The 27,058-nt window shown below is 38.0% G+C and overlaps 2 protein-coding genes across 4 annotated transcripts in view; one reads left to right on the top strand and one right to left on the bottom strand.

Moving 5' to 3' along the window:
• On the bottom strand, nucleotides 1–24,814 carry DCUN1D2 (defective in cullin neddylation 1 domain containing 2). Of its 3 annotated transcripts, none has more exons than XM_088160132.1 (7): nucleotides 24,674–24,808; nucleotides 22,066–22,282; nucleotides 18,846–19,014; nucleotides 16,309–16,439; nucleotides 5,163–5,245; nucleotides 3,856–3,952; nucleotides 1–3,202 (listed from the first exon to the last, which is right to left on the bottom strand). In XM_088160132.1, the coding sequence occupies exons 1-7, from the start codon at nucleotides 24,674–24,676 to the stop codon at nucleotides 3,123–3,125; spliced, it is 780 nt and encodes a 259-aa protein (XP_088016258.1). In that variant the 5' UTR covers nucleotides 24,677–24,808; the 3' UTR covers nucleotides 1–3,122. The 3 variants fall into 3 exon arrangements, with proteins under 3 accessions (XP_088016258.1, XP_014740608.1, XP_088016259.1); XM_014885122.2 differs by lacking the exon at nucleotides 24,674–24,808 and adding an exon at nucleotides 24,226–24,554; XM_088160133.1 differs by lacking the exons at nucleotides 1–3,202; nucleotides 3,856–3,952; nucleotides 5,163–5,245 and adding an exon at nucleotides 5,262–7,226 and having other exon boundaries at nucleotides 24,674–24,814.
• A 144-nt stretch (nucleotides 24,815–24,958) lies between these two features.
• SLC9D1 (solute carrier family 9 member D1) overlaps nucleotides 24,959–27,058 on the top strand; it is a 33,587-nt gene continuing 31,487 nt past the window's right edge. The window contains exon 1 of the mRNA XM_014885121.2: nucleotides 24,959–25,145. The gene's annotated coding sequence lies outside the window, so the exon portion shown is untranslated. The remainder of the gene's footprint in view (nucleotides 25,146–27,058) is intronic.

Raw genomic sequence — 27,058 nt, 5'->3', positions numbered from 1 at the left:
TCCTTTGACAGTCCATTTATTCCTTTTTCCATTGCCAAAAAATATACACACACGTACAGCTTACTCAGCAGCAAATCTTCCAGGTGCATTGAATGAGCAGATGCCTGCAGGTTTGCTCTCCTTGGCATGACACACATGATAAATCACATTTAAATTTAGAATTGGCAAGTACAAATACTGTGGCTCAGTTTCAAACCAAACAACTTGGCACCAAGTTTAAAAATACATACAGCGTATCTGTGAAGTAATACTGTACGCACTGAACAACTTGAAGACATCTGTACCATTTAGGATTATAAATTGAGCAGCCTAGGTGTTACCACTGTATCAGCTTACTTATAATGGAAGTCAGAGTACCCTGTAAAATGGAACTATGGACAGCAGCAAATTATTAAAATATATAAGAAACTTGTAAGTTGAAAGCAGCTTATTTGCATTTTTAATGACTTCAAGTGTTAAGGTGTTACTTCATGCTATTATGTATGGAAATGTAAAAATCACATGTGGTTTAAAACAGGTAGAAGATCAGGAAGAACAGAAGAAAAAGGAAAAGCCGAGCAAACATAAAAGCTGGCTGACAAGGATCAACTACCATCTTTGTACTATTTTTGCCCAGTCCTGCTCTGCTGGAAGCTGTCACCCACGAAAGATCCCCCCCAGGAATGAGGTTTAAGAGTAAACGTGTGTGTGTATTTATATGTACATATATATATGCACACACACTGAATCCTGGGCTAGGAACCTTCCTTCTTGCTCCGATTAACAGGGAAAAATAACTTCAACCCTCATGCATTTTTTATGCTCCTATTTATTTTAAAAGGTAGAAGGTTCATCAGAATGATTTGATGGAGCTCTCATCATGAGCAAATGTTTCACAAGCTCTAGTGCTATGAAAGTTCAGTTACATCACATATCAATAGATTAAGCTACTTCTGGTCAGTTATGTTTTATCTATACATTTTAAGTGGCAATTGTGTGAGTAACAAGCATTCCACTGCTTCTGAATAGGTAAATGCACTTGATGCTGTAAGATGTTACACATTCTGCAAAGCCTGCAGGACAGATATAGAAATGGCTTGTTTTGGGGAGGAGGCATAGATAAATCAAATGCAGTAAAAAGAGCATAGCTCCTTCTAGCTCTCTGGTGACTTCTGTAGTATACTTGGAGTTACAAATGCCCTTCTAAAAAGACGAGGTCAGAAAGCAATAATTCGGCATAACCTCAGTGGGTAACTCTGCACACGAGCACCGGGCTCAGACGCTGACACCTGGCGGCTGCTTGGCCAGGGCTGGCACTCACAACAAAAAGACAGATATTCATAACAAATCACTCACAGGGCATTTGTCACTTGCTCGCTAGGCTCTTAGTAGGAGGAAAAATCACTAATTTGTTCAAATTTTCCCTCGTCCTGCTTTTTCAACATCATGCACAACTGAAATTCTATCAAGTGGAAGAATGAAGGCAGTCTCTGTATGCAGCATGGACACTTGTCCTTGCAGGTTGTGTTGACATAATGAAAGCTGACTGCTTGTATGAAACTCTAAATGTTAGAGCTTAAAAGAATATTGTAAGCTTTTATACCCTGGCAATTACCAAATAAAATAGTCTGCTGTCATGCAACACTTCAATGACCCAAACAGATATAAACTATATAACTTAATGCACTATTTTCTCCAAAATTCTTGCATCTATTCAGCTTTAAATACAGAAAATATATTGATCATAGCTGTACATATTCTTTAGCAATTCTTCATTTTAACAAACTTTTACAGTGGCTATGACAAACTCACTTTGATGAGGTAGCATTTGCAAGAGCCCTGTGTGAAGACATGCTGAATAGTTTCTGGTAAAAGTTTTTTGTGCTTAGACATCGGAAGACACTGATGAGAAACAAAAGACTGACACCTCTATGCTTTTCATAATCACTAGCTAGCAAAAGGGGAGAAAGAAGTGAGTGAACAAATTCAGATCTGATGAAAACTGGTCCAATTTCACCAGCTTTGAGATCGCTGAAGCTGTATTAATTTGCTTTTTCCTCCCCTTAAATAAATACAACTGAATGCACAATACATCCACAGGCATGAAGACTTATTAATATAAAGTCTCCTTATCCCTAACTATTTCTCCACCATGGAAGCAAACTAGTTAAGTCTTTGGGCTTATTCACATCTCTTTTCCATGAGAAGTGCCAGGAAATGAATTTACAACCATGTTGCATTTAGCTAGAATTTATGATATGTTTCAAGCTACAAATAAAATCCATAGTCCACCAGTTACTGATTAAAAATAAATAAAACACGTAATTGGACACTAACTAAATTATCATAATTTAACATGAATTATAAAAGCATCTTTGGTTGTTTAATATCAACTTTAAAATGGTTACTAAAAAAGCTGGATTTGCAACACAGCATAGAGCAGCAGCCTGTCCTCAGCAATGCTATTGTTACATGTCCAAGCACTTCAAGAAGAAAAATGAGGAAGAAAAACTCATTGGGAGAAAGCAAAAGGTTGGATGTAATCACTGTAGACATCTAGGATGTGAAAATGCAAATTTAAAATTTTGGCAATAAGTTAAAAACAAACAAAAAAAAAGGCCTATGTTCATTTGTTTGGGTTTTTTTACAATTCTGTATTAAGACAGATCCACAGAACTAAGTTTTATAAAAATACAACATATACTGCACAAGTTTTATTTATGGATTTAATTTATATAACACAAATACTGCTTTTAATATAAGTACAATATAATACATTTTTATTTATGTAACTGCTGGTGTTCACTTTGGATTATGAACTGAATGGCATGCTGTGCTGTCAAAACTTTAATAAAATGGCCTCTAGTTAAACTTCTCCAAAGTATAAAATCATGCAAAATCTACATCCTATATGATACAACCAGTACAATAATTGAAGCCAATAGCCTACAAACAGCTTGGATCTTCTGAGTTTGAAGTGTCCACACATCAGTCATCATTTTCTTTAGGCAGAAAGGAGGAATTTCAGTTTTGTCTGCAGAATGTCATCATGACCACTGAAACCAGCACCAACGTGCAGTTATCAGCTAACAAATCTTCATTACCCAGTGCAGTTCATTTAGTCCATATCAACAGCTCTGGGGTTAGGAAGTTTTATGTTTTCCTCCTGTGACTACTGGTCGTGCATATTCCACAAAGTCATCTATTAGAACAGGCCATGCTCCTACAGAGAAATCAAGCAATTGAGAAATTAGCCTACCACTATCAGCTGTAGTCTATAAATACAAAGGGTTAGAAGTTCATCTTGACATTTCTGGCCTAGTCTAGCTTTAACAGGCACAACATGATAAAATACTTGAAAAAAAACCACCTAACTAATAAATTCCACATTTGAATCTCTTCTTGCAGCAACAGCTCTTAAGACAAACAAAATATATTTAAAACATAGAACTCCACACTACAAATACAAACACTAGTTGATAGCAAAACCACGGCATTCTTATTATAGCCATTCATATCTTAGGACTTATTTCTGCACACATTCCAAGACAAAATTAGTAACAGAAAGTGAACTGTATTTAGGGTAGCAAAAATTTTGTACAAAACGTTGTTTCACTCAGAGGTCTGTAGCACAACACATTCGAATAATGTGCTCTATCATAGTGTGACTGTATCTTTGCTTCTGTTTTCAAATTACAGCAAACCAGTTACCCTTCTTATCACTACTGTTTTGGCACTAAGTATGACATTATTGGCAGCTGAAACTTTAAGGGTAAGCAAATTAGGACACGAGGTAACAACATGTTCTTGTATTCATTTATAGCAGTATTTTAGTTCTGCTGTACCAATTTTTGAAGATATTCAGGTACTGCTTACCTTCTTCATCATAGTTGGACATATCATCTGCAATCATATTTCCAAAATCTAACAAAAGATTCCAAGTATCTTTTGGAATTGATCTTTTATGATGTTCCTGTACAGAGGAATAACAATACTGTTCAGTCCAAAGTACTTTCAAATTCCACAGTGGTATTTTATATTGACATATACAGAAATACACCTATTACAAACATTTCTTCACCTTCTTTATCTTAAAAAACTAATAACCAAAAAACCCATCTGAAAGTGTTTCAGCTTGCTTCTTTCTTAGGTTGAAATATTTTAAGTATTTCTTCTCAACTAAACATTCAAGTTAGATATTTCTTCTAAAGTAACACACTTTAATACCAGGTCGTAACTTGCAGATTTTTCTTCAGTTACATCCATAGATCTGAATTTGGATGTCTTAAAAGTGTATTAAGGCAATTAAAACATGAAATGTTTTCAGAAGCCCTCTTGATGAAACTGGTATATTATTCAGTGATTCAAATAAATATACTGCCAAAAAAGTTAGAAAAAAACTACAGAAAAGTATTTCAAAATGTGTACATCTTCCCTATTAAGCACTGGGGGTCAAAAATACAGAAAGACTTTATTTTTCCTAAACTACAGATAAAAAGACAAAATGAAGAAAATTAAGATAATTATTTATTATCTAACTTCATTTTTGTAATAATATAGACATGCAAATGTAGAAACATGGATGAGCGAATCAGGTCTTTTACAAGAATATCTTTGAATTTCTAAGTTTTAATTTATACATCTTTACTCCACTGCCCACAGAATTGCACTAGTAATAACAAAACTGAATAAGTTCACAACTATTAGCTAAAAAATTAATCAATGCAATTACTCAGCCAAGAAATTTGGTTGAAAATGGAAAGTCTCAATGCTAAGTTCTGGTATGACTGATTTAAAAAGACCAAATTTATGCATTAGTACTACAAAAGGCAGAGCATGATAAAATATGTGGTTGACAATAATCACAGCTGTCTTGAGAATCAGCAGCACCAGTTCCATCTACGATCATGTAGATACTTTGCTAAGCAGGAGGATACAGGATTAAGCAAGCAGAACACTATCACTTTGCTGCATCTTTTTGTATTCTTCTAAGTTACAAAATCATAAAGAGAAGATTTAATTTGGCTTGATTTGAGACTATTTTGTATCAGTTTTCAAGAAGTAAAAAGTTTGAAGTATAGAGATATTCCATCTTTTTCTTATTGGAAGCACACAGACAAAAGAAGCCAGACTACTGTGGAATAAGACAGGCAGTAAGGAATAAAGTATATTGAAGTACTTACCAACAAAAATTTATTCCAAAGATCTAAAAATTTAAACCTTCCTGACAAGACTAAATTCCAGTATGCAATCGCCATTTCTAGATCTGCAAGAGATAAAGCAACTTGTAACTTGTAAATACTGCAGCACATTACAAGCAATAAAGCCCTTCTGGTTAAACAATTAATGCTACATCTAGTATATTATGATACAAATAAGTAACACTCTTTTAAAATTACTAAAAAAACTATCAGGAATTGTTTTCTACTCTCCCTGACCCAAAAGGCAGAAGACAAGCAGTAATAGTCTAAGTTTTATATTGAACAAAGTCAATAAAGCTAATATATTTTTGTCACCAGTGCCAGATTAAAGCTACATTCAATCTACAGAAACAGAATACTTAATATCTCTGCAAATCAAAAAAGAAAAATATATTTACACATGCACATAGCAAATATTGATAGAAACAAACATTTAAATCCACAGATGTCAAGCCCTCTTAATTTAATCACATTTTGTACACACTTGACTTTGAAGGGAACTTAAGGACATAAATGGATGAAAAACGTCATTTGTCTGTGGTATTATGATTCTACAGAACCCCTTACAGCAATAATTCTCTTCTGGCATCATGCAATAGACAGAAATCTACACTCAGTACTGAAAATACAAGTCCAAGAAATCAGCCCTTATTCTGCATCATGACCAGAGATCTGAGAGCAGGGTTCAAGGAAGATGCAGCACTGCCACATACTCCAGCAGAAAGGCAGAAGCAACATTGGATGCAGCTTAAGGGTAGAAAGGATGTTTCCTTGAAGGCTTGTTTTCATCCTCAGCAGCTCACAATACCTAATGGCTTTGGTGCTTGCTTCCACAGGTAACAACACATGATTATTACTGGCAACCATAAAATAAGGCACAGCCCTTCTCGAACCACAGAAATATTTCAGCTTGTGCTTTCAGTATAAAGGAAGTGTAAACAGAACATGAAGCTTAAGAGAAAGTATTGTAATAGCACATAAACCAGAAGCTTGACCTGCACCTACAAGAAGGAAGAATGTTTTTTGAAGTTGTACATATCATACTACAAACCAAAGGACACACTGTCACCTGAACTCGAGCTTCATCTGGAAGAGATGTTCCAGATTTTAACACAGCCATGGCTCTAGAGTCCCTGTTTCAGACAGGGCTGAGGCCTGGATGAAGTGCAGCAGTTAAAATGTAGAGAAATGCAATATGCCTCTACCTATCTATGCAGGGACAGTGCTGCCAGTGTTTGTCCTATTATGATCAGTGCTCTTCAGTACAGAACTTGAATTATGCTTTAACAAACTTCCTTCAGTTCTTCCTGTCTATGCCATGATGTTCATCGTTCACAAAAAAAAAGCAGAAGAGAGTAATGAATAGCATTACTTCCTGCTTAGATATGCAGATTAATTATTCTTATCTGTTACCCCAAATGAAAAGCAAAAAGAATGAAAAAGGAGAAACTTAAGAAAATCTTAACAGTTTCTAAACTTCCCTGTGACGTAACTGGCTTTTGATCCCATTCACTCAGGCTTCTTTATGACGCCTCAACCTCTCCAAGCAGACCTTGCAAACCTATCATGTCATAACAAACAAAGCAGACTTTGAAGAAATAACACCTTCATAGTTGAAAAGTTTATACTTCTGATGAAAATATTCCTTGGAAAATGGAAGAAAGTACAGTTAGGGAAACAAAGATGATTAAAGGTGCCTCAAAAGAAGAGGTAAAAGGGAAAGAAGAAAAAACACTTTCTTGGTTTTTGTTGAAGTCAGTACTATGTTAAGGTGAACTCAATTATTGCAAAATTGTATTTAACACAATGCATGTGAAATACTGTCTTAAGTTGACACTTCACATAAGTTGTTAAGAGGGACACTGTGTACACGTGTCTGCCAATGAATTCTGCACAAAGACACAGAAATTATTTGGTATAACATATGAAAATATGGCAAGTCTATCCCACTCAGGATGTTGCTCTGTAGTGGATGAAACAGGTCCACACTGGAGCTGTTCTTCCCAATAGTCACAAGGAGGAAAGTTCTTATCTTGGTAATATTTGCTAAAGGGGGAAAAAAAAAATTCCAATCTTTTTCATCTGGTTCACTGTAATCCCACAAAGCCATCAACTAACACAAGTGTTATTTGAACACAAGGACTAGATGGGACTATCACTTCTGGTAGTGGTGCCAGTTTATGCAGTCTTAAAGTACATGAGAAAACTAGGCCTTCGGGTTTGCCACAATCTCAGAGGATATGCTTACACTTCTGTTTGAAGATAATTCCCTACCTAGGTTGAAAAATTTAGCACTGGAGGACAAAAAAGAGCATTTTTCTGCTTTAAAGGGAAGACCTAGTTACAGAGTTCGAATTCTACATTAGCATGCTGACAGTAGTATCAATAAACAATAATGCTGTGGATGTGCTATAATTAGTGCTGCACTGATAGATATTAAAAAGAGAGAAAAGCCCTTATGCCATCAGAGTTCTGCATCCCTACAGGAAGATGCTTTTGCAAGACAAAAATTCCTCAGACAGTCCTAGGAATACCTCTTCAGTGCTGTATAGCTACAAAAGCAGCATTACAATAAGAATCAAACCACAACGATAGAATATGCTGGGTTTTTTATACAAAAAATATGCTACCCACATTACAGACCAATAATGTAAGTTTTATAAACAGAAAAAGACAGATGGATGGATCTCTGAAAACACCTAGAGAAGGATCAATTTAGAAGGGACTTCATTCTCATAACCAAAGCATAAAATTGCTAAATGGTTCAAGAACATCATAAAAATACATCATATACTGTACATTATACAGTTTGAGTTTTCCTTTCAACCCAAAAATATTTTCAGTCATTATTTAGTGAGAGTTGTATGTCATGCAGACACTTAACCAGTTTTTCTCAATCAGAAATAGCATTTTGCATGCAGTATGAACTATCCTCAAACATTAAAACATCATTCTAAACTTGCTTTTAAAAAAACCTCAGGCTCTTCTATCCTGATTCAACAGAAAGCTTGAAGTGATATCAAAGAGCACAATTAATGCAGAAGGAGAAATACCACCTGTATCTACTTTAAAGATCTCATCAAATACGGATCTTGTTCAGAAAGAAAAAAATCATTATTAGATTGTGGCATGAAAAAGATAAGAATCAAATTAAGTTCCTCATGCTATTATTTTGGACCAGGGCAATGAAGTCATTGCATCCTAGAAATCAAGGAAGCGTGACAACAAAAAGAGGAATCAACAGATAGCAAGGAATTGGCTAGAGAGCAGGATTTTTGAGGAATATGAAACAGTTAATTTAAACCAGCTGTTCCAAAACTGCCCTCCAGGACTGCAGCATCCATGAGCCATCCTCTGCCAAACAGAGCTTTCTAGCTTGCAGTCTGCCCTACCAACAAGACCTGTTCTGCACCCATGTTTGAAATGGATAGAATATTACCACTAATTCACCTGGTTTACTAATACAACTTTTCAATACTGTGTTGAAACTGATGCACAGGTAAGAACAATGGAAACTGGTGTCAATCTGTCTCAACAACAGGACTATTATAGCTGCCTGACCAATAAGCATCAAGTGAATACTTGGAAGATTCAGTGAGTTAATAAATTCCTTGTTTCTTAATTTCTGAATGATTTTTAAGAGTCTTCTTTGCCTACAAATTGCTAAGAACACAGACACAAGAATTAGTTTCTTCTTTTTTAATCAGCAAAATAACAAGAATATACCATGAGGATTAAACCTAAAAACACTTAATTGAATTGCCTAAAGCTTACAGCAAAATAGCCTGTAGTTGCAACAGGAAGCTCCTCCACAGAAGATAGGCAGAAGGGAAAAAAACAAGTAAGTAGGGTGATACAAATCATGGGTAAACTCAGGATCTAGCTGAGCTGGATCTACTCATCCCTGCAAAGACCTTCCCCTGTGTGAGTGGACAGATAATGTATAGCATCAGGCTTAAGTGCCTGTGGCGGACAGAAGGAATGCTAAAGTACAGCACATGGATTTCAGAGGAGCTCTGCAGGAATCCAGCAAGGTCTGGCTGTGCTCATTGGCTCTGTCTCAGCATCTGCCACGCTGAAGCAGCCTGATTCCATGCAGAACCTTTCACATTTATCCTGTTAATCACCTTAAGCAGAAAAACAGAGGAACTGCTTTGGAATGCAAGTTAGACTTAGGAGATGGCTGTCTGAACACCAGTTTGAGTGCAACCTAATGAACCTGATCGTAGCCAGTTCAAAAATCCTTTTGCCTCTACAAATCTCTCCACATACTATTCAGATAAACTACAACAGATGACTTAAAGTTGACTGGATATACATTTCCCAAACAAGGTCCAAACATGAGTAAAAGAATCAATGAGGCATTAGTAGAACTGGCAGTTATACCACACTTTTACTAATCAAAGCACCTCTTCTATACCAAGTTTCTCTTAAACTGCTGGCATTTTCAACATGGAAAATGTGAACAAAAATACAGCAAGAACCATACACACAAACCAAGGTCAGTGAAACACAAATACAGCATTCACAGACCTCATTCAAAAGAAATGTAAAATTCATTTATAGACCTCACTCAACTTCTTCCATGCACTCGCTCCTACAAATTCCCTATGAATCTAATTCTTCATTGAAAGGGGAGGATATCTTGATAACTTGATATGGCTGGGGGGAGGGCAGGAGTAAAAAAAGAAAACAAAATAGAAAGAAAAAATATCCTTCCCTAATGTCTAAAGATCTCTTCAAAGAATCTTGAGATACTGCCATGGTAAAAGCCAAAGTTGATGTTGCTTCAATTAAAAAGCGTACATTATACTCATCTGCTTATAGGAGAGGAAACCTCCTTGAAGTCCACATACCGGATGCAAAGATAGTCATTCTTCTGGTCTTGAGGTAATATTTGATTCAAGTCTGAATGCCCTCCTCATCTTTCATCTCTTGCTTGATCCCAGGCAACTGGCAGAGAGAAGGAAGCACAACCTTTTGAGCCAGTAAGCAGACGAAGGGATCACAAAGAAGTGATGAAGGACCAAATCGGCTTTTTGTTTCCATGTTGGAAGGTGAAGACCATGAAAGAATGCATTCAGCTCCTCCCTGGGGCTGAAACAAACTGTAACAAACTCCGAGCATGTCTTTTTGGGGCTCAAAGGGAGACCCAGCAAGAGAATCACAGCAAGTACCAGGTTCAAAAAATGGAAAAATTAAAAAAAAAAAAAAAAAAAAAAAGGAGATAGAGCTAAGGCCTTGTTTTGAGCTTGAATGTGCCCTTAGAAATCTGAACTGCTCTGCAGACAATGTGACAAAAGACCTATAATTCTATTCTTTAATACACTTACCAACAAGAGCTAGGATACAAAATTTCACTCAGACTGCAGTAGAAAAGCTGAAACTTGGGAGCAGAAGGCAAGATAAACTTCTCCAAATCTGCACCATGCAAAAACTAAAGATTCATTGTACTATGAACAGTAGTACGAACATGAGAAAGCAGATTAAAGACAGAATCACAGTTATCCATAATAATTCCTTATAAATTTTCCTGACAAACCAGATAACTTGATAAATACATAATCAAAATATAAACACAAAATGCAAATCAAATTTACTGTATCTAACTATTTTGTACTCCAGGTCCAACATGCAGTTATTGAGATGGCACTGCTTTGTTGAAACTTCGCTGGGTTTTTTTCCTTAATTCTGTCCACCATTTAAGAGTCAGTCTTAAGAGTTATAAGCATCCATTTTCTTTGATAATGATCAAATCTATTCAGATGTTTTTGAAAGACACTCGACAGTTAGGTAATGAGTAACATCAATCAGAACATCACTTTCTGCTCCAAGATCATCATGGCAGATCTTATGCACTGAGCTTTTGCCTCCTGCATCCCACTCCTTGCACAAGATATCACCCTGGGGGCTGCTACTCCTTCTTTAAACAGCATTTATCCAGACTGGAGCATTGTACTTGGTAATACTGAGCTAATAAAAGTAAATGCAAACATTCGAGTTGGATGACACTATAGCGACAGAAGTCCTGCAGATACAAAGAGAAATAAAAAATTCCCTACTGCCACCACATGAACTGTGGAAAAGAGACTCCTATAAAAAGCAGTCCTATTTCTAGGAATGAGTATCGGTGTACTGAATTCTGTGTCTATTTTAGGGAATGACAGAACAGATGTAACTTAGTTTACTGGAGAGGATTCTTCCCATCCAATTACATAATGGCAGAATTTCTTGCATTGGTTTTGAGGGGAATTGGAGAAGAAGAAGAAATTAAAAAGCAAGGGAAGACAGGCTTTTCCAAAAATAAATAAACCACAAAACTAAATACTCCTACCCTCCAAGACCACTTTCCTGGCGCAAAATCCTCTCTGAATTATGAAGACAGCTGTGTTGTGTATCATCAAAATTCTTCTATCACCAAAAATCTTCTAAGAAGGGCTCCTGTGCCTTCCCACTCCTCATCTTACAAATGGCAGCTGGTGTGATAAAAGATAGTGTGTCCTGCTGATAATAACTCCAGAAAGTCTGGGACACATGGAGATATTTTTTCCCAAGCTATGCTCCAAGCAAAAAGATTTAATGAAAACTGACAGTTATTTCAGAAAAAAACTTTTAGAAATTCAGTCTCCAAGCACTGCTGCCCAAAGTGAAGCCAGATATAGAGAAATTCACCTACGTATGCTGAAGCAATCTCAAACTGCTTCCTACCATGTTTGAAACTTCATAAAGGTCAAAGAATTTCTGGAAGAACCTCAGGCGTTCCCTGCCAAACTGGGAGAATGTAACTCATCCAAGAGGGTCAGTCCTGTATCTAACACTGCCCAATACTTAAGTAACTCAGATGACACGAGAAAGAAAACCTCCGTTAAATTTGCAACATGGACAAAACCTGAAAAAAGTTTAACATTACAGAAGAAAGAATTAGGATTCAAAATTATTTGGACAAACTGGAAAATCACTTGGAAGTAAGTAAGGAAGATTTCATTAAAGAGAAGTGCAAAGTCACAGTGCTAGTGGGAGTAATCAACTGCAGAAATATCAGATCGAAAAGACCAGACCTAACTGTGTACATTGCAGTGCTTCAGAAACCAAAAAGTAAAACAGACTGCAAACTGCAGACAGTATCAAACTTAAACAAACTCAAGAGCATGCAAAACAAGATGTAAAATATCTAAGACGCACTGAAGGCATCTGGCATCTGTTTGGGTACTACATGACAAGAGAAAATTAGATCAATTCGATTGCAAAAGGAAATGAGAGTTGCAAGACAAAATTCCAGTATCAGAGAACTAGAAGATTAAAATTTATCAGGGTAGTTGGTTATACTCAGTCCAGAGTCTAAGTGAAGACACAAACATATCACCAACTATGTAAGAAACTGTTACTCTAAGGAAATGTCTGCATATTTACTTGGGCTGGTTAAAGTATTGAACTGGACAATTCAGAAACAGAGAATTAAGTTATACGCTAGAAAAAGAAAAAAAAAAATCTAATAGGTGTAAGCAAACATGGACAAAGATGTATGAAACCTACCATCAAAAATTTAAGGTTCTATTTTTTGAAGGCAACAGGTCTCAAATTGGTCCAGCCAGAGGACCAGTACAAATCAGACCTCAACTCTTTTCAGTACCTATTGAAACTGAAAAGGCAATTTAGTATATACTGTAGTATACCACAGAACATTTGGCTAGAAAAGCGTGAGCAAGAATTGGTTTTGGTAGATGTTGATCCTGTCTAGCACAAGGGAATACACTATATAACTATTTATCTATATTTTAAATGTAAAGACCACCTGGCATATTAAAAAAGAACCCACAAATCACAATTTAATGGTGTTTTTCAGAGGAGAGGGGACAGTAAATAAAGTAATAACTGTTGCATATCACTTCTTAAAATGGCAGATACAGACTTAAAAAGCAATCTAAAATGATGGAGCAATGAACATGACTCATAACCAAAGCATTGCTACTTGAATGTTTTAAAGATATTTCACTCATTTTTTATGGTTTCAATATGCTAAGATAAGAAACAAGAAAAAACCATGAAAAATAATTGTGTAAGTCAGTCTGCTCATCACAGATGTGCTTCTGCTAAGCTCTGGTGTCAGGAGTTATTTCTGTTAAAGAATAAGATGCCCTAGCCCTTAGCCTGAAGGACCTAGCAGAAGGAGTTTAATGACGTCTTCTTTTATAAAAGGTTTCTATTAACAATCTGCTAAGAATATGAATTCCTCATTTGTCACTGGCTATGTCAAACTTGCTTAGTTTTCAAATAGGCACATTTATAGGTCATGTATATATTCAAAAATCAAACAGTATTTTTCAGTCTACAGATCAGTCCCCTAACCAATGAGTACAATTACCAGACTTAATGATTTAAGCTCCCAGTCTAATAAGAAAAAGCACTGAATATTTCAGACCCTAGAAAAATCACATTAAAATATTCTGCAACTGAAACTTAGGAAAGAATTCCTATATTATTTCCACTTCATTAATTCAAACCATTCATTTTTATCCTTTACTTGACATAAACTTATAGACCTCTCAGTCTCCTCCAAGTTACAATTTACCAGAAAGACTTTAGGGCAAGCAGTTTGGGCAGGAGCTAAGCAGCATCCTATATTGACTGAAGGTCATCTAATGTGCATGTGCAGAAGAAGGAGAGGTCATCATGGTAAGATGGCCTAGACAGAGCTAGGCAGAGATTTCTACCAACTCAGATGGTAACAAATCTAATTACTCATTCTGTTTGACTATCTGGACTTAATCAAGTAAAGGCTCCAAACTGAGTAAGACAGAAACAGACTTTGTACATGGCTGATATAAATTTCCACATCTCCTTGACAATAGGGCACACAGTCATTGGACACAAAAACAAAACAATCCTGGAGACAGGGAGCAAAGATGGACAGTTTCTCATTCCAGGAGAAAATACATGAATGTATACAGAGAAGAGGATGTGAAATAATAAAAAAAACCCAAACAACCTAAACCTGTATTAAATGTAGCTGAAGCAACTAGACTTCTCAGCTCATACAGGCCCTCCAGAAAAGTAAGTGGTAGGATTTTCTTCCTTGGTTACAACATACTGCTTCATTCTGTGTTTGTTACAAACACCTACCCGTAAACTTACTTCTTTTCCTTCACTTCTTTGCTCCACTATGATGGATAATCTCTGTAAAAAGATTCCAACTCCAAACCTATACAGCGCTAATTTTTTTATTTGGGTAAGCTATCACTGGCCTCAATCACTCAAAACTGCCACATTAGTCCATATATTTACTCCAAAGTCTTTCTATTCAACCTATGGTGATCCAAGAAATATGATGCATCTCCACTAAAGTAAGAAAAGTAGCATCTGCTTATATTTCTTTACTATCTAGAATCATCTTAGCAAAACCAGAAAAGGTATGCTGAAAAATGCCACCAATATACTGTCATGCAAGAACTAAGTACTAGAAATTAAGAGACTGTAAGTATTAATGAAATTACTAAAATTCCTGAAAACTGAAATCAGGAGCAGTTCCCATTAATTCATTTCATAGTTTAAGTTTCACTTCAGTTTTTGCTCTTCTTACTTTCTCCTGCTAATAGTTCAACTCTTAGTACAAGAAGCAACTTTGGTACTTTCTGGCAATAAAATATCTTACACAACAGAGAAGACAGACTTGCAAATGAAAAGACCCCCAATACTGAATAAAAAGGAGTAATGGAAAACAAGTCAGCTTCCTCTTCATGTCAAATAAACAGTACATTCAGTTCCAAATCTGGGTTGGGCTGCCTCCCCTCCTCCTCCACTCTTCCTACAGGCGTAGGTGAAAAGCTTTAGAAATGTACTGCCCAAGTTCATGAGTTTCATATTGGAATAACCCAATTAAAACAAGAAGCTACATATGATACTTCTGTAGGTATCTCATAAATTCCAACCTCAGCTGTAACTGAATTACCTTTCCTGCAATTTGAAAGTACTAAGCTTTGTTAACGAAGGCTAGCTAAGTGACTAGAATACTAACCAACCTCACAGAGCCTACTACAGGAGTTCTTCATTTTTGTGTCAATAAAAGTGGCCTGTGAGCCATGAGAGAGCGACAGACGAAATGAAACATGAAACTGTTGAAAAAAATGAAGAAAAATATAAACATTGTCCTGAAAATTGTCCACAGGCTAAATATAAAAAAAAAAAAAGACACCAGGAAAGATGAGATTTTTCAAAGTAAAGAATGTGGAACAGGCACATCTCGTTGAGGTCTACATTGATATTCTGCTCTCCCAACAGTTCTTGAGAAAAATATTTATCAACTTTCCAAGTAACTTAGACACAGGTTTAAAGTGACTATGCTAAAGAAAACAAACAAACAAAAAAAAACCCTCAAAAAACCCAACAAACCACTTCCTCTCACACACAGTACAAATAACAGGGATGATGGTACAGTGCTATCCTATATACAAAACTTTAACTCTACACAGTATCTTCTGAAAGCAGATAGAAATTTTAAAAGAGTGGACTTCATCTTACTATTTTTTTCATCTATTCACAAACCAGAGACTTTTGATTTGAAGAAAAAGAACGGAATTTGAATGATGTATCCGTTTTACTCCAGCAATATAAGGCATAAATTGGAATAAATCTCAAATTTTATGAAGAATATTAGTTTAAGGCGATATAAACCCTGCCTATTTTTATTCACTAGTTTTAAACCGAGTCTATAATACCCTTTTTCTAAACTTTACATAAAAACTGACTTAAACTAAAAATTATGAACAGTAACTTTTGCCCAGTTTTCTCCCTCTTCCTGAGCTGATATGGACATCATGTTTCAGTAGTTCTTAACACACAGAGCTCACTAGCTCATTATTAAAAAACAAATAAATAAATCAACAAGTCTCAAAGAACTTCAGGAACTTCTTTTGACAAGAGGTGAGAGAATGTCAATATTGGCAGAGAACCCCATTAAATTATCTGTACCAAGGGGACATCAAGAAGAGATTAAATAAAGAAGATGGAAAGAGAAATCAGTGAAAAATCAATAATGAATTTAGTATATAATCGCTAATGAGAATATTGTAGTTCTGGAAACATCTGGAAGACTTCACTGACTACTGACATTTTCTCATTTTTTTCTACTTACCTAGACCTTTTTGTCCAGGATTTTTAGCAAAGTTAAAAGTAAACTGATAAAAATCTTTGAACTTTGCTGGATCCTTTAGCTCTTGTTCCAGTCTTGGCAATAGAGCTTTTAGCTTTTCTGTGGTGTCACATCTGTTTAAAAGAGATTACATTATTTGCATATATTTAAAATTTCCCCCTACTTGCCCCCCACCTTTTTTATGGTTTAGTTTAAGAGCAAAACAAAACTGTGTTTAAGACAAAACAGATTATCTTGTTGGATAGCATTCTGAAAACATAAATGTTCATGTGCCTTTACTAAAGAATTTTAATGGAACATTGTATACAGGCATCCATTAGGTACAGAATGAACAAGATTCAGTGATTTAACTTCTTTTCTATCTCTTCATGAATTTCTGAACAGATGCTATTCTGTTCTTAAAGAATACCCAAACCTCACTGAACTTGGTTATTCCTTCCCCTGAGACAGATGTTGTGACACAAGTGTGTGATGTTTTGCTTAATCTGGATAGACATTGCTTATTCCCTGCTCTCCTGAATGAAGAGCTTCACACGTTTTTGCAGTTCATCTTAACATTTGAGAACTTTCCATTTAAATGAACTATTATTCGTAGGCATAGAACATGATAGAACACTTGAGAATAAAACCAAGGAACAAAATGAGTCTTGAATGATAGCCTGAAGGCTGGCAAACTTTAAAGACTGGCACAAGCTAAGACAGGATCAAATTACTGAAATTCTAACACACACATCCATAATAATACCACCAAAGCATTTTCAGTGAAAACATCAGGCAAGTGTTTCTGCCACAAGGCATCAAATGAATATTCAAGGTTTACAGGACACGACCAATACATTGAATTGTACCTAGAAACTCAAAGTGAAGCAAATGGGTTTCAAAAGAAGCAGCTATCACAACTAACACTGTGTATTTGAAAGTTCTGCATAGTTAAATGTTTGCATTTATTCTAAAGACTCAAGAAAAAATTCTATTAAAGGATAGGTAACTGTAACAACACAAATGCAGTTTTAACTGTCTTGCATGGTACAGATAAAAATAAGTACCTTTCTGGCCTGCAGCAGGTACCTCGTGGAAAAGAAGAATTCTGCCAACAGTCTTCAACTGAGAAGCTCAGTTTCACTGGGACTTGATCTAGTCAATAAATATACCTTCCCACATGCATCCTAAAGATGCTATGTGATCTAAACCTCAGGGAACTTCTTTCCACTCCACTGCTCCGTTGTGTTCATTGCTAAAAACTAGAGACACTGTGCCTCCAGGTATGTAACAAAAATCATTCTCAGTAAGTACTGTGGCAAGCAGGCATATCCATACTATGCTCCCAGGAACAGTTGTTGTTCCAAGAACAGGTGGTCTAGCAAAACCTTTTTAATCACTTTTATGGAAAAAAAAAATGCTGGCAAGCTTTACTATAATAGCATCAGCATTTCATTTCTGTCCATGGTTAGAAAATCGTAATTATTCTTGTAATTTCTACCCAGAGCTACCCAATGGGACAAAATAAAGCAATGAACTTCAGATTGTATCCACAGTTATTTCATCACAATTTGCTAAAAAAGGAAAACTTAAAAGAAATCAATAACTGAGGTCAGTAACATCATACTGCCACAATCTCTGCTAAAGAAACAACCACATTTCCTAAAAGTTGGTCTTAGAAATGTATTGATAAGGTGCCAATCTAAGATCAAATGAAATTGTTTAGCTACAAAAAACCAAGAACAAGTAACTGTACTTAATCACCCATTTAATGCAAACTGTTAAAAAGAGTCATTAGACATCTCTAAATATTAGAAATGCTGTTCCTCTTGCAAGGAAAAGTTATACACAAAGTATTATTTTATGATGATAAAGGCTTGACTTTATTGGTAAGAAGATGTTCAAAGTTTATTATCCAGAATAGCTCCATAATCCAGGAAGGAAACTTTTATCAGTTACATCACAGTTGCACCTATCTTTTCTACTACCAATATTCCTCATTTTTATTTCAATTCCTCATGCATATTTTGTACATATGAAGTATCTAGTATAAAAGAGAGGAAAGTATAGGCGGTAAAATGGACAAAAAGAAAGATAGACCCATTTGCTGGTGGCAAGGAAAAGGGCAAGATTTGAACGCATTTTTCTGTTTTCCTATTCCTTCTCTGCTTCAACACTGACATTTTTTTCCCTTCATATATCTCTGGTGACTTTCAGTTTTTAACAGCAGTAGGTCCAACTCAAATCCTTAACACAAATATGCATATGCTTGCTATGAACTACATAAAAAGATACATGAATCCATTTGGCTCCCCTGCTGTACAGGTAAAAATTGTTTAGCTTCCCCCCTACTGTGGTCATTAAGGCTTTGCAGTAAAGCACCAATTCAAGGAAGACAAGACACTACAGGCATTTTGCACCTGTTAAGCTTGGCCACTAGCCTCAACAGCTTTAAGCTTCACACAATTTAACTGAAAATGTTTTGAACAGAAACATGGTTCAGGCCTTACATTATAAAACATACAGAAACTGATACTTACCCCAACTCTGTCATGCCATCAATAAATTCCTTTTTACTGAATTCACACTGAGTAGCTGCCCTGAATTTCCATGCCACAACCAGAACACTGATACTGGCTGGGTCCAGGCTTAAATCATCACAGAACTGCTGAATCCCATCAATGCCAATTTTATTTTCATCTTGTGGGTCTGCAATTCAAAATACAAAGAGAAGAACTATAATTATTTACAAAACATATTAATCATCTGACAGCTCTGATGTGCTGCATAAATACAGGTACTCATTTTTTCATAACCTTCACAAATGTTTTCACTTGAAGTCTAGATATTTTTAGAAAAGAATCAGTAAACAGATTAAGTATTCTATAAACTTGTAGAGAAATTGGTTTGCAACTTTTCCTGAACTTATCTGCTAACATAAACTAAATAATTTTGTTTCCCTCCACAACTATCTATAAAAGATTTTAATTAACTCAGGAGATGCTGCCTACATTTAGAAACAGTGAGAGTAATAAACACATCAAAATGTTCAACGTATTTATATTGGTCAGCGTGTAGAGAAATATATTTATATTGGTCAGCATGTATTAAACTTAAAAGGTAAACAACTCCAAATCAAGTCCAACCAAAACACACCTACCACATTAGACCTCAGATTTTTTTTCTGGATAGTGAAATATGGGTATCCACTATATCTACTTAAAGAGCACATTTAAATGTTTTGGGGGTTTAATTATAAGTCAGGGAAATCACCAAACCATTGTTCAAACAATGCCTTAGCATAACATCCTTTTCAGCTAATTAATACAATTTAGTACACATGAAACATAGTATTTCCTCAGTAGTACCTTTTTGAATGTCAGTTAATGCCTATAATAATTTTGTAACAAAATTCTCTCCCAAAAAAGCCCCCAAACAAACAAGCCCCTGCATGTAAACTTAGATAACTGGAGAAGAAAAAAAACAATTGAAAACAAAAGAAAATAAACCCATACCTCTAGTTTTTAAAGCTTGAGACTTTACAAACCACAAAACCGTGTTTCCCAGCTTTTGATAGGAAGACATTTCAATATCATAAGCTGGGCTATGTATGCTGGCTATAAAAAAATCTTTTGAATTTTAATTCTTGAGCTAAGAGCTCTTTTATTTTTCCAGCCAATGCTACAGTGAAAGAAATCGTAAATTCGAGAGAGGAAGTTAATTTGGCAAACAGACTTACGTCTATTAAACCAAGAATTACACCCATGGTATAATTCAGGGACCTTTGATCCCAAATAACAAGTAAATATATCTATTCAGCTAGTTCTAAGACATGCAAAACATATTTCCCGAGTGTCTGAGGAGTAACTGAAGAACAGAAAGCAAGATGCGCACTGTCTTGAAATGAGTAGAAAAATTCTGGTGGATTTCAACAAGGACTTTTCACGCCTATCATATTTCACACCATCCAGGCAAGTAGTAACAAAATTGCAATTGCTGTTTTGACAGAGTTGCTGGATAAACAGGTAGGAAAACTAAGAAAAAACAGCATAGAAAAAGACATTTCAGATTTTCAGTATAGTGCACTATCCTACAGGCCTTGCAGAACAAAGGAATCCCTTACTGTTGAGAGGCCAGTTACTCAGGTTTAAGCCAGATATGAATCAAGGAAAGGTGCTTAACCAAAACTTTTATAGACTTCTGTCAAATCTTGTGAAAGTTTTTAACGTTTACAGCTTCAGTGTTTAAGTACTAGAAGTGCAAAGGTGTGCTGCTAACTAAAACATTGATGTAAACTGGCTAGATTTGCTTTCACAAAAGTCAGATGGTGCAGTTTGCCACTGCTTGAATTCTGTAAACAATAAATAACATTCGTGATAATCTTTGTGATAATATTCTTCCATTTTAGATATTCTTAACAGCATTTATGAATTTGAATATATATTTTTGACCCAGCAATCTCCAAGATTGACATTCAAGGAGCAAATAAAAGATACAGATATATGTATATGCTATATACATTTTAAAAATATATATTTTTATATGTATATATGTTATACATATTATGTATATGCTATATAAAAATATATACATATATATATAAAAATATACACATAGGCACACATAAAACAAAGACATGTTCTCCGAGTCTTGTCTCTGAGTTTTTGTTTCCACAAAGAAATGCTATAGCACTGGTGCCTATTTAATGGTCCCTACATAATTCATTACCACACAATAATGAAGTATTAAAGAATCCCCACTTAAAATAGAACAGATTATGTAAAGAAGAACAAAAATGGTGGAAACAGTAACATAAAAAAAGGACAAAGTGTACACAAAGCATACCATATATTTCACTTAGAAAAATACACGAAATCATAGTTGAGTAGTGGTTAAGAGTTCATGTTTTCAAACATGAGATGTATTGATTTCAACGGGAGCTAGCAATGATTCCAGCCTGCACTGCTCCAACATGAGCAATGCACACCCATGTCACATGGCCACAATGCAACAAGCACTGTCACCTGGATCACATACATTCTTATATTTAGATGCCTATATCTTGCCGTTCTTTTTAACAATGATGTAAAACGAAACTTGGAAAAGAAGAAACTCTGCTTTTGATCCACTTTCCTGTGGTTTTCCCTCCAAGACTCTCTGAAACGGCACATCACTTTTGCTGTAATACAGCAGCATTAAGGAATTAAATGTTTCTAGTTTTTGCTTTCTTATCTGACTGTTTTGCCACACTCCTAGCTGTAATGTTATGTTATCTGAAACATTTTTGACTTTAATGTAGAGAAATATTACTGTCTCTGAACAGAATTAGTTTCCCCAAATATTAGCATAAGAACAATATGCATTATTTTGCCATGGAAAGACCATCATACACATTTAAGAGCAGCTACGGGCAAAAAACCCATGTAAGTTGCATAATAAACTTTGCTACCATGTTTGACAGCTGGCACGTTTTCCTCACTATAAGTTTAATTTCCTACTTCTAAAGGTTAGGGAAATCTCTACAGAAGTTGAGTACAAATCATTAAGAGCATTTAAAACCTTTTTCCATTCTTATCTTATTACTATAAACATATAGTGAGAAGCAAAAGCTAGCACGATTAACTTAAAACTCCTTAAAAATGGTAGAGGGAAAAGCAGAAAAACTCCTCACACAACATAATTCAGAAAAAAACAGAATAAAATCCACAACAAAAAGCCCAAGCCCACTAACCAAAAACTCCCCAGAAAACGAAACCTTACCTTTGTATCGATTATACAGTTGTTCTAATTTCTTCTTGTCTACTGAATTTTTCATGGATTCTTTGTAGTACAAGTCTGGATTCTGGAAGTAGTTGTCTGTTGCCACTTCTAGTTTCCATTCATTCTGTGTTAAGCAGTATATAGCAGTCCTTTCACCAGCCTGGGTAAATGCCATAAACTGGCGGACCTTGTCCTTCTGGGACGATTTCAGTTTATGCTTTGGGATGCAAAAGAAGCAGGAAAGCCAATGAAGCTAATCCAGAAGTTTGTTTCAGCATTCTACTACTAATGCCTATCTTTTAAAGGTTTTAGTTTTCTTGTTGATGACAACTTTCCTTGTTCTTCTGCAGTTAAATAGACAGCATTTTCTTCTGCAAATTGAAATGACAGCATCTATATATACATATTTAGCAGCACATATTCTGTCAGTAACAAACTTGTATTTCTGCTTTATTGCTCACATATGCTGACGTTTTTTCTGTTCTGTAACAGCAGTAAACACAAGTTTCGTCATATTACAATATGGTTATCTTCTGAAAGATATGCCTAGTGGTTGTAAAAAAAAGAAATTAAAAAGGTGCAACTTACAGATTCTCAAATTCTGTATAAGTCCTCCATACATGGAGAAAAAATACCCCAGAATTTTCCTAATATTTTCTCAGCAACAATTAACAGTGCAAAGCTTAATCACTTTAAGTCATCAGCTCAAAAAGGCAGAAACGTTTCTCATTTAATTATGTTATAAAACATTACCAACAGAAGACATGAGGCAAAAATAAAATAGAAGAAATGGACATATTGGACGAGGCTGAATGTTACAATGAAACTATAAGATTGCTGTAAATGTGATCTAAAACGTTAATTAAACTTCGAAAAATACGTTTATACTACTAACACATTAAACAACAAAAAAGCCTGTTGCAGGTCTACAGGAACTAATATGATGTTTCTCTCAGTTGCAGCAACCATATTGAGACAATATCCCTAAACTTCTGGAATACCCAAGAGGTAAGAATGGACATTTTACAGGGAAAAAAATTTGCTAGTAATGTATTTCAACATTGTTCTTTACATGAAGTTGGAAACAGAAGGAGATAGCTTAAATCAAACTGTTTTTCACTGTACTCTGTACTTCCCAATTTTACTAAACCATACCTAACACGTATTCTGAGCTAACAATTAAGATGAGAAATTTGTATAAATTCCCCACTAAAGTTTAAATCATCAGGTATAATGGAAAATGTATAATGGGTCTCTTCAAAGAGAACTGAATCCTGATCCAGTGAGCAGTAAACAAGAGACTATCAGTTTATTTTTTATCTCTTGTACCCATATGGACATCTTGACTATAGATGGTGCTGAGACAAGAAACACATCATGTAAACAAGATAAGGAGTTTGGTCTTTCCCACAAGATTTTTCAATTAAATATAAGAAGAAGCGTGCCAGATTTCTTTTTATATAAGATATGTGTACAGTGGGAGGAAAAACGTGCAAAATACAACATAGCCTGGTAAGGAAATAATCAAACATCATTTGGCAGCAAGCTCCAGCCTGCCTCCAAATTTTCATGAAGGTTTAGCTAAGGGAGTCTCTGCACCTACATCTTCCTCAGTTACATAAACTTCTTCTGGGCAACAAACTTAGCGATAATCAATTCAAAACAGAGAACTCCGCCAACAACGCCAAAGCAAACCCCATGTCCTCTTTCAAGTCCAGCTAACGCCAGGTATTTACGGATATTTTCTAGCTTCATTTCTAGCGAAATGAAGCACTGAATTACTTGAAGCGGTAAGAAACCCACAGGACTCCCCAGCCCACTACCCTGCCACGTAGCACGGCTCCTACCGCCCGTCCGCGGCCGGTGCCTGCGGCGGCAGCGGCACCGCGCACCTTCCCGGGGCCGGGGCGGCTCTGCAGCTCCTGTCCCTCCTGTCCCCAGCGTGACCCCCGCCGATGGCACCCCGGCAAGGACGCGCACCTCGCATCCAGCCACAGCTCAGTCACCTTCCCGGAGCCCTCTCCCAGCGCTAGTGACACCGCACCGCACACCCCAGGGGAGCGCTGAAGCTGCTGCAGAGGCACCGGGAAAACCCTTCCTTCCCAAAACAGCCCCGGCCGACCTCGTCACCCCAAGCCTGCAAGGGGATTTGTACCACACCTTTCCCACCGCCTCAGGCTGCACCTGCCGCGTCCCGCGGCGGGGAAGGGGCCGGTGGGAGCGGGGACTCGCAGCTCCCGTAACCTGCCCCGCCAGCCCCAATCCCAAAAAAGGGAAAGGTACGCGCTGCGCCGGCTGCCTGCGCTCGAAATACCCGCGGCGGGGCCCGGCCCCCTCCCTTCCCCCGCCGCCCCCGGTGACCTTCCCCGCTCCTGGCCCGGCGGAGGAGGCGGCGGGAGAGCGACTCCGCACGGGGGGTGCGCGTCCCCGTGTCCCCGCGCCGCTCGTCCCCCCCGCCTGGCGCCTCCGCAGGCAGGACAACGGGACTCGGCGCGGCGAGAAGTGCGGGGACGCTCGGCTCGCCAGGCCGGGGGGTGCCTAGGGGTTGTAGGAGGCTCCCCCTCCACAGTTTCACCGCCTCCCCTCCCCCCCGGTTCGCACAACCTACCATTTTATCACCGGCGCTCCCACCAACTTCACCGCCCGGCGCCGCCTCCCGCGCAGGCGCGCACGGGCCCGCCCGCGCCGCCTCCCGCCGGGGAGCGCTCCGGGCCCGGGCCGCAGAGGCGGAGCGCGGGGTCGCGGTGCGGAGCCCGCGGCACTGCCCGGGGGGGAGCGGCGGCGGCCGCGGCGCTGGAGCAGCTGCGGGGCCGCGGCTCCAACTACAACTCCCGGCGTGCGGCGAGAAGCCGCGGTGACGTTTCCCGCCGCGAGGCGGCGCTCGGAGCTTAGGTCCCGCCCGGCTGCGCTCCAAGGCGCCGCCCCGGCGCTCGGGCACCGGCGCGGGGCGAGGGGCGGCCGCAAGGACGGGGCTGCTCGGTGCCCTCCGCCAGCGGCCGCCGCCCACTTACACCCGTGCTCGCCGCCCTGCGATCCCGCCCTTCCCGCCCCGGTGCTGCGGGCCTTCCTCCGTCCCTCAGGTGAGCGTCGCTGCCGAGAGCGCCGGGGGGGCGGCCTCTTTTCCCCCGTCCCTCCGCCGCCATGAGGGAGAGGGAGCCAGGCCGGTCGCCCCCCCGCTCCACTCTTCTCCTCCTGTTCTCGCCCCGTGCCCCGCCGTCCGCCCGGCCTGCCCCACGGAGCGGCGGCGGGCGCTGCCGTCGCGCTCAGGTGTGGTCGTACCGGGCGGGCACGGCCCCGCCTGCCCTGCGGCTCCCGGGGAGGAGCTGGGGCTGCCAAACGGAGCGAGTGGAGGCGAGCCCGCGGATGCGGATGGAGCCGCAAGAGGGGTCTGGAGGCAGGGTCCCGGATTATCAGCTTGATGAAATCAGGTGCTACAGTGTTGTGTTCCGGAAGGGAAAAGGGGGAAGATGAGCTGCAATCCAGCCGGAAGCAAACGCTGCTTAAATAAGGACTCCAGGCGACAGTAGTTCCCTCCTATGTGATACTTAGTCGTGGTGAATGCAGACGAGTGTTAGGTTTTTTTTCCTTTTTTTTTTTTTTTTTTCCGCTCAGCATCGCATCATGTATTTTGGTACGTGAGATCTTTATTCCATTAAGAGCTTTTGAGCATTGCCTCAGGTGTCGCTCCTCTAAACAGATTTTGCTAGCCGAGTAAAAAGCACTGAAACAAAACTGTCCCATGTGTGAACCACAGTGCTAAGTTTGCACAGTTCAACAGTGAGTGAACTTTCCTGGTGTAAATCTCTGCTCAAAATTTAGTTAATGTGGTTTGATGTACCACATGAGGCATGTAGTAGAGTCTTTTACTCACCTTGGGTATACACTGGGTGTTTTCTTTTCCCTTTTTCTTGCAGAAATAGGTTGTAATACATATTTAGCAAAATCTCTGCCCCAAGCCTACTAAACAGGGAGAGCATTAGTTTGTATATATGAATAAATATTTCCTTAAATTTCACTCTAGAACTTTGCCAGGTGGGTGGGGATTATTATTTTCCTAATTCCTTAAAATTAGTAAGCTTTATCGAAGTTCCAAAATGTTTGTACTTTATTATTTTATTGGTATAAGACTGATGTGATATGCTTTTGCTACTTTGATTGCACTTTCAGTTCTTATTTTTAAATGTTTTTGCTCCCTGTGTTGTTAAACCCTAGCCCACAGTCAACTATTAGTAACTAAATACTTTGGCTTGCATTTCATGCATTGAAAAAAGATATATACCAACCCACAGACCGATTTGCTTATTTCTCTCTGAAACGGAGATGAGAGGGCATTTAGAAAATGAAGGTAGCACATGACTATGCTTGCCATGTTCCCTTCCCATGGAATCACAGAATGCCCTGGGTTGGAAGGGACTGTAAAGACCAATGGCTCCAACCCCTCTGCCGTGGGCAGGGACATCTTCTAGACCAGGTTGCTCAGAGCTCGTGCTATGTATTGATGATGGCTGGTTTGGACATCTGGGATTGTGACTGCTACTGCCTTGTAGGAAAAGCAGGTTCTCTGTTAGGCAGACTGCTTCCAGATGACTGTGTCCATGTGTTGGTTCCTGATTAAGGCTGCTGGCCCAGTGATCAAGACTAACTAAATTTATAAGGAAATACTTGCTGTATTGCTGATCTATTAACATGTGTGTGATATGAGTTTTTAGAATGCAACGTACAAAATTTTATATATTGCTGTGTGTAGCTTTGTGATGTGAGGGTTTTTATATTTCTTTGAATTTTTTTAAAAGAAAATGTAACTTATTATGTGCAATAATGTCAGTGGTTCCTTCTAGGTTCTGTGGGAAGGAAATTAGTTTTTAAATTCTATCCTGCTTTGTGTTAAAATTAAATACAGCAGTTTAAGTATAGATCTTCAGGCAGTTGCTGGGAAATGAACTTATGAATGAATTGATTTAGTGTTTTTATAGTTTATTTTAAAATCTTGAAG

The sequence above is a fragment of the Sturnus vulgaris genome, chromosome 2 (genome assembly GCF_052056855.1).
Source record: "Sturnus vulgaris isolate bStuVul1 chromosome 2, bStuVul1.hap1, whole genome shotgun sequence".
Classification (NCBI taxonomy): Eukaryota; Metazoa; Chordata; class Aves; order Passeriformes; family Sturnidae; genus Sturnus; species Sturnus vulgaris.
This window is presented reverse-complemented; position numbering and strand designations above follow the sequence as displayed.

Bases quoted from the DNA above. Each gene is read 5' to 3' on its own strand.
- DCUN1D2 (XM_088160132.1), bottom strand. The intron at 16,440-18,845 runs GTAAGTATCAGT...TCTTTTAAACAG, and splicing joins GATGGCATGACAGAGTTGGG to ATGTGACACCACAGAAAAGC. The intron at 3,203-3,855 runs GTAAGCAGTACC...ATTTCTCTGTAG, and splicing joins GTCCAACTATGATGAAGAAG to GAGCATGGCCTGTTCTAATA.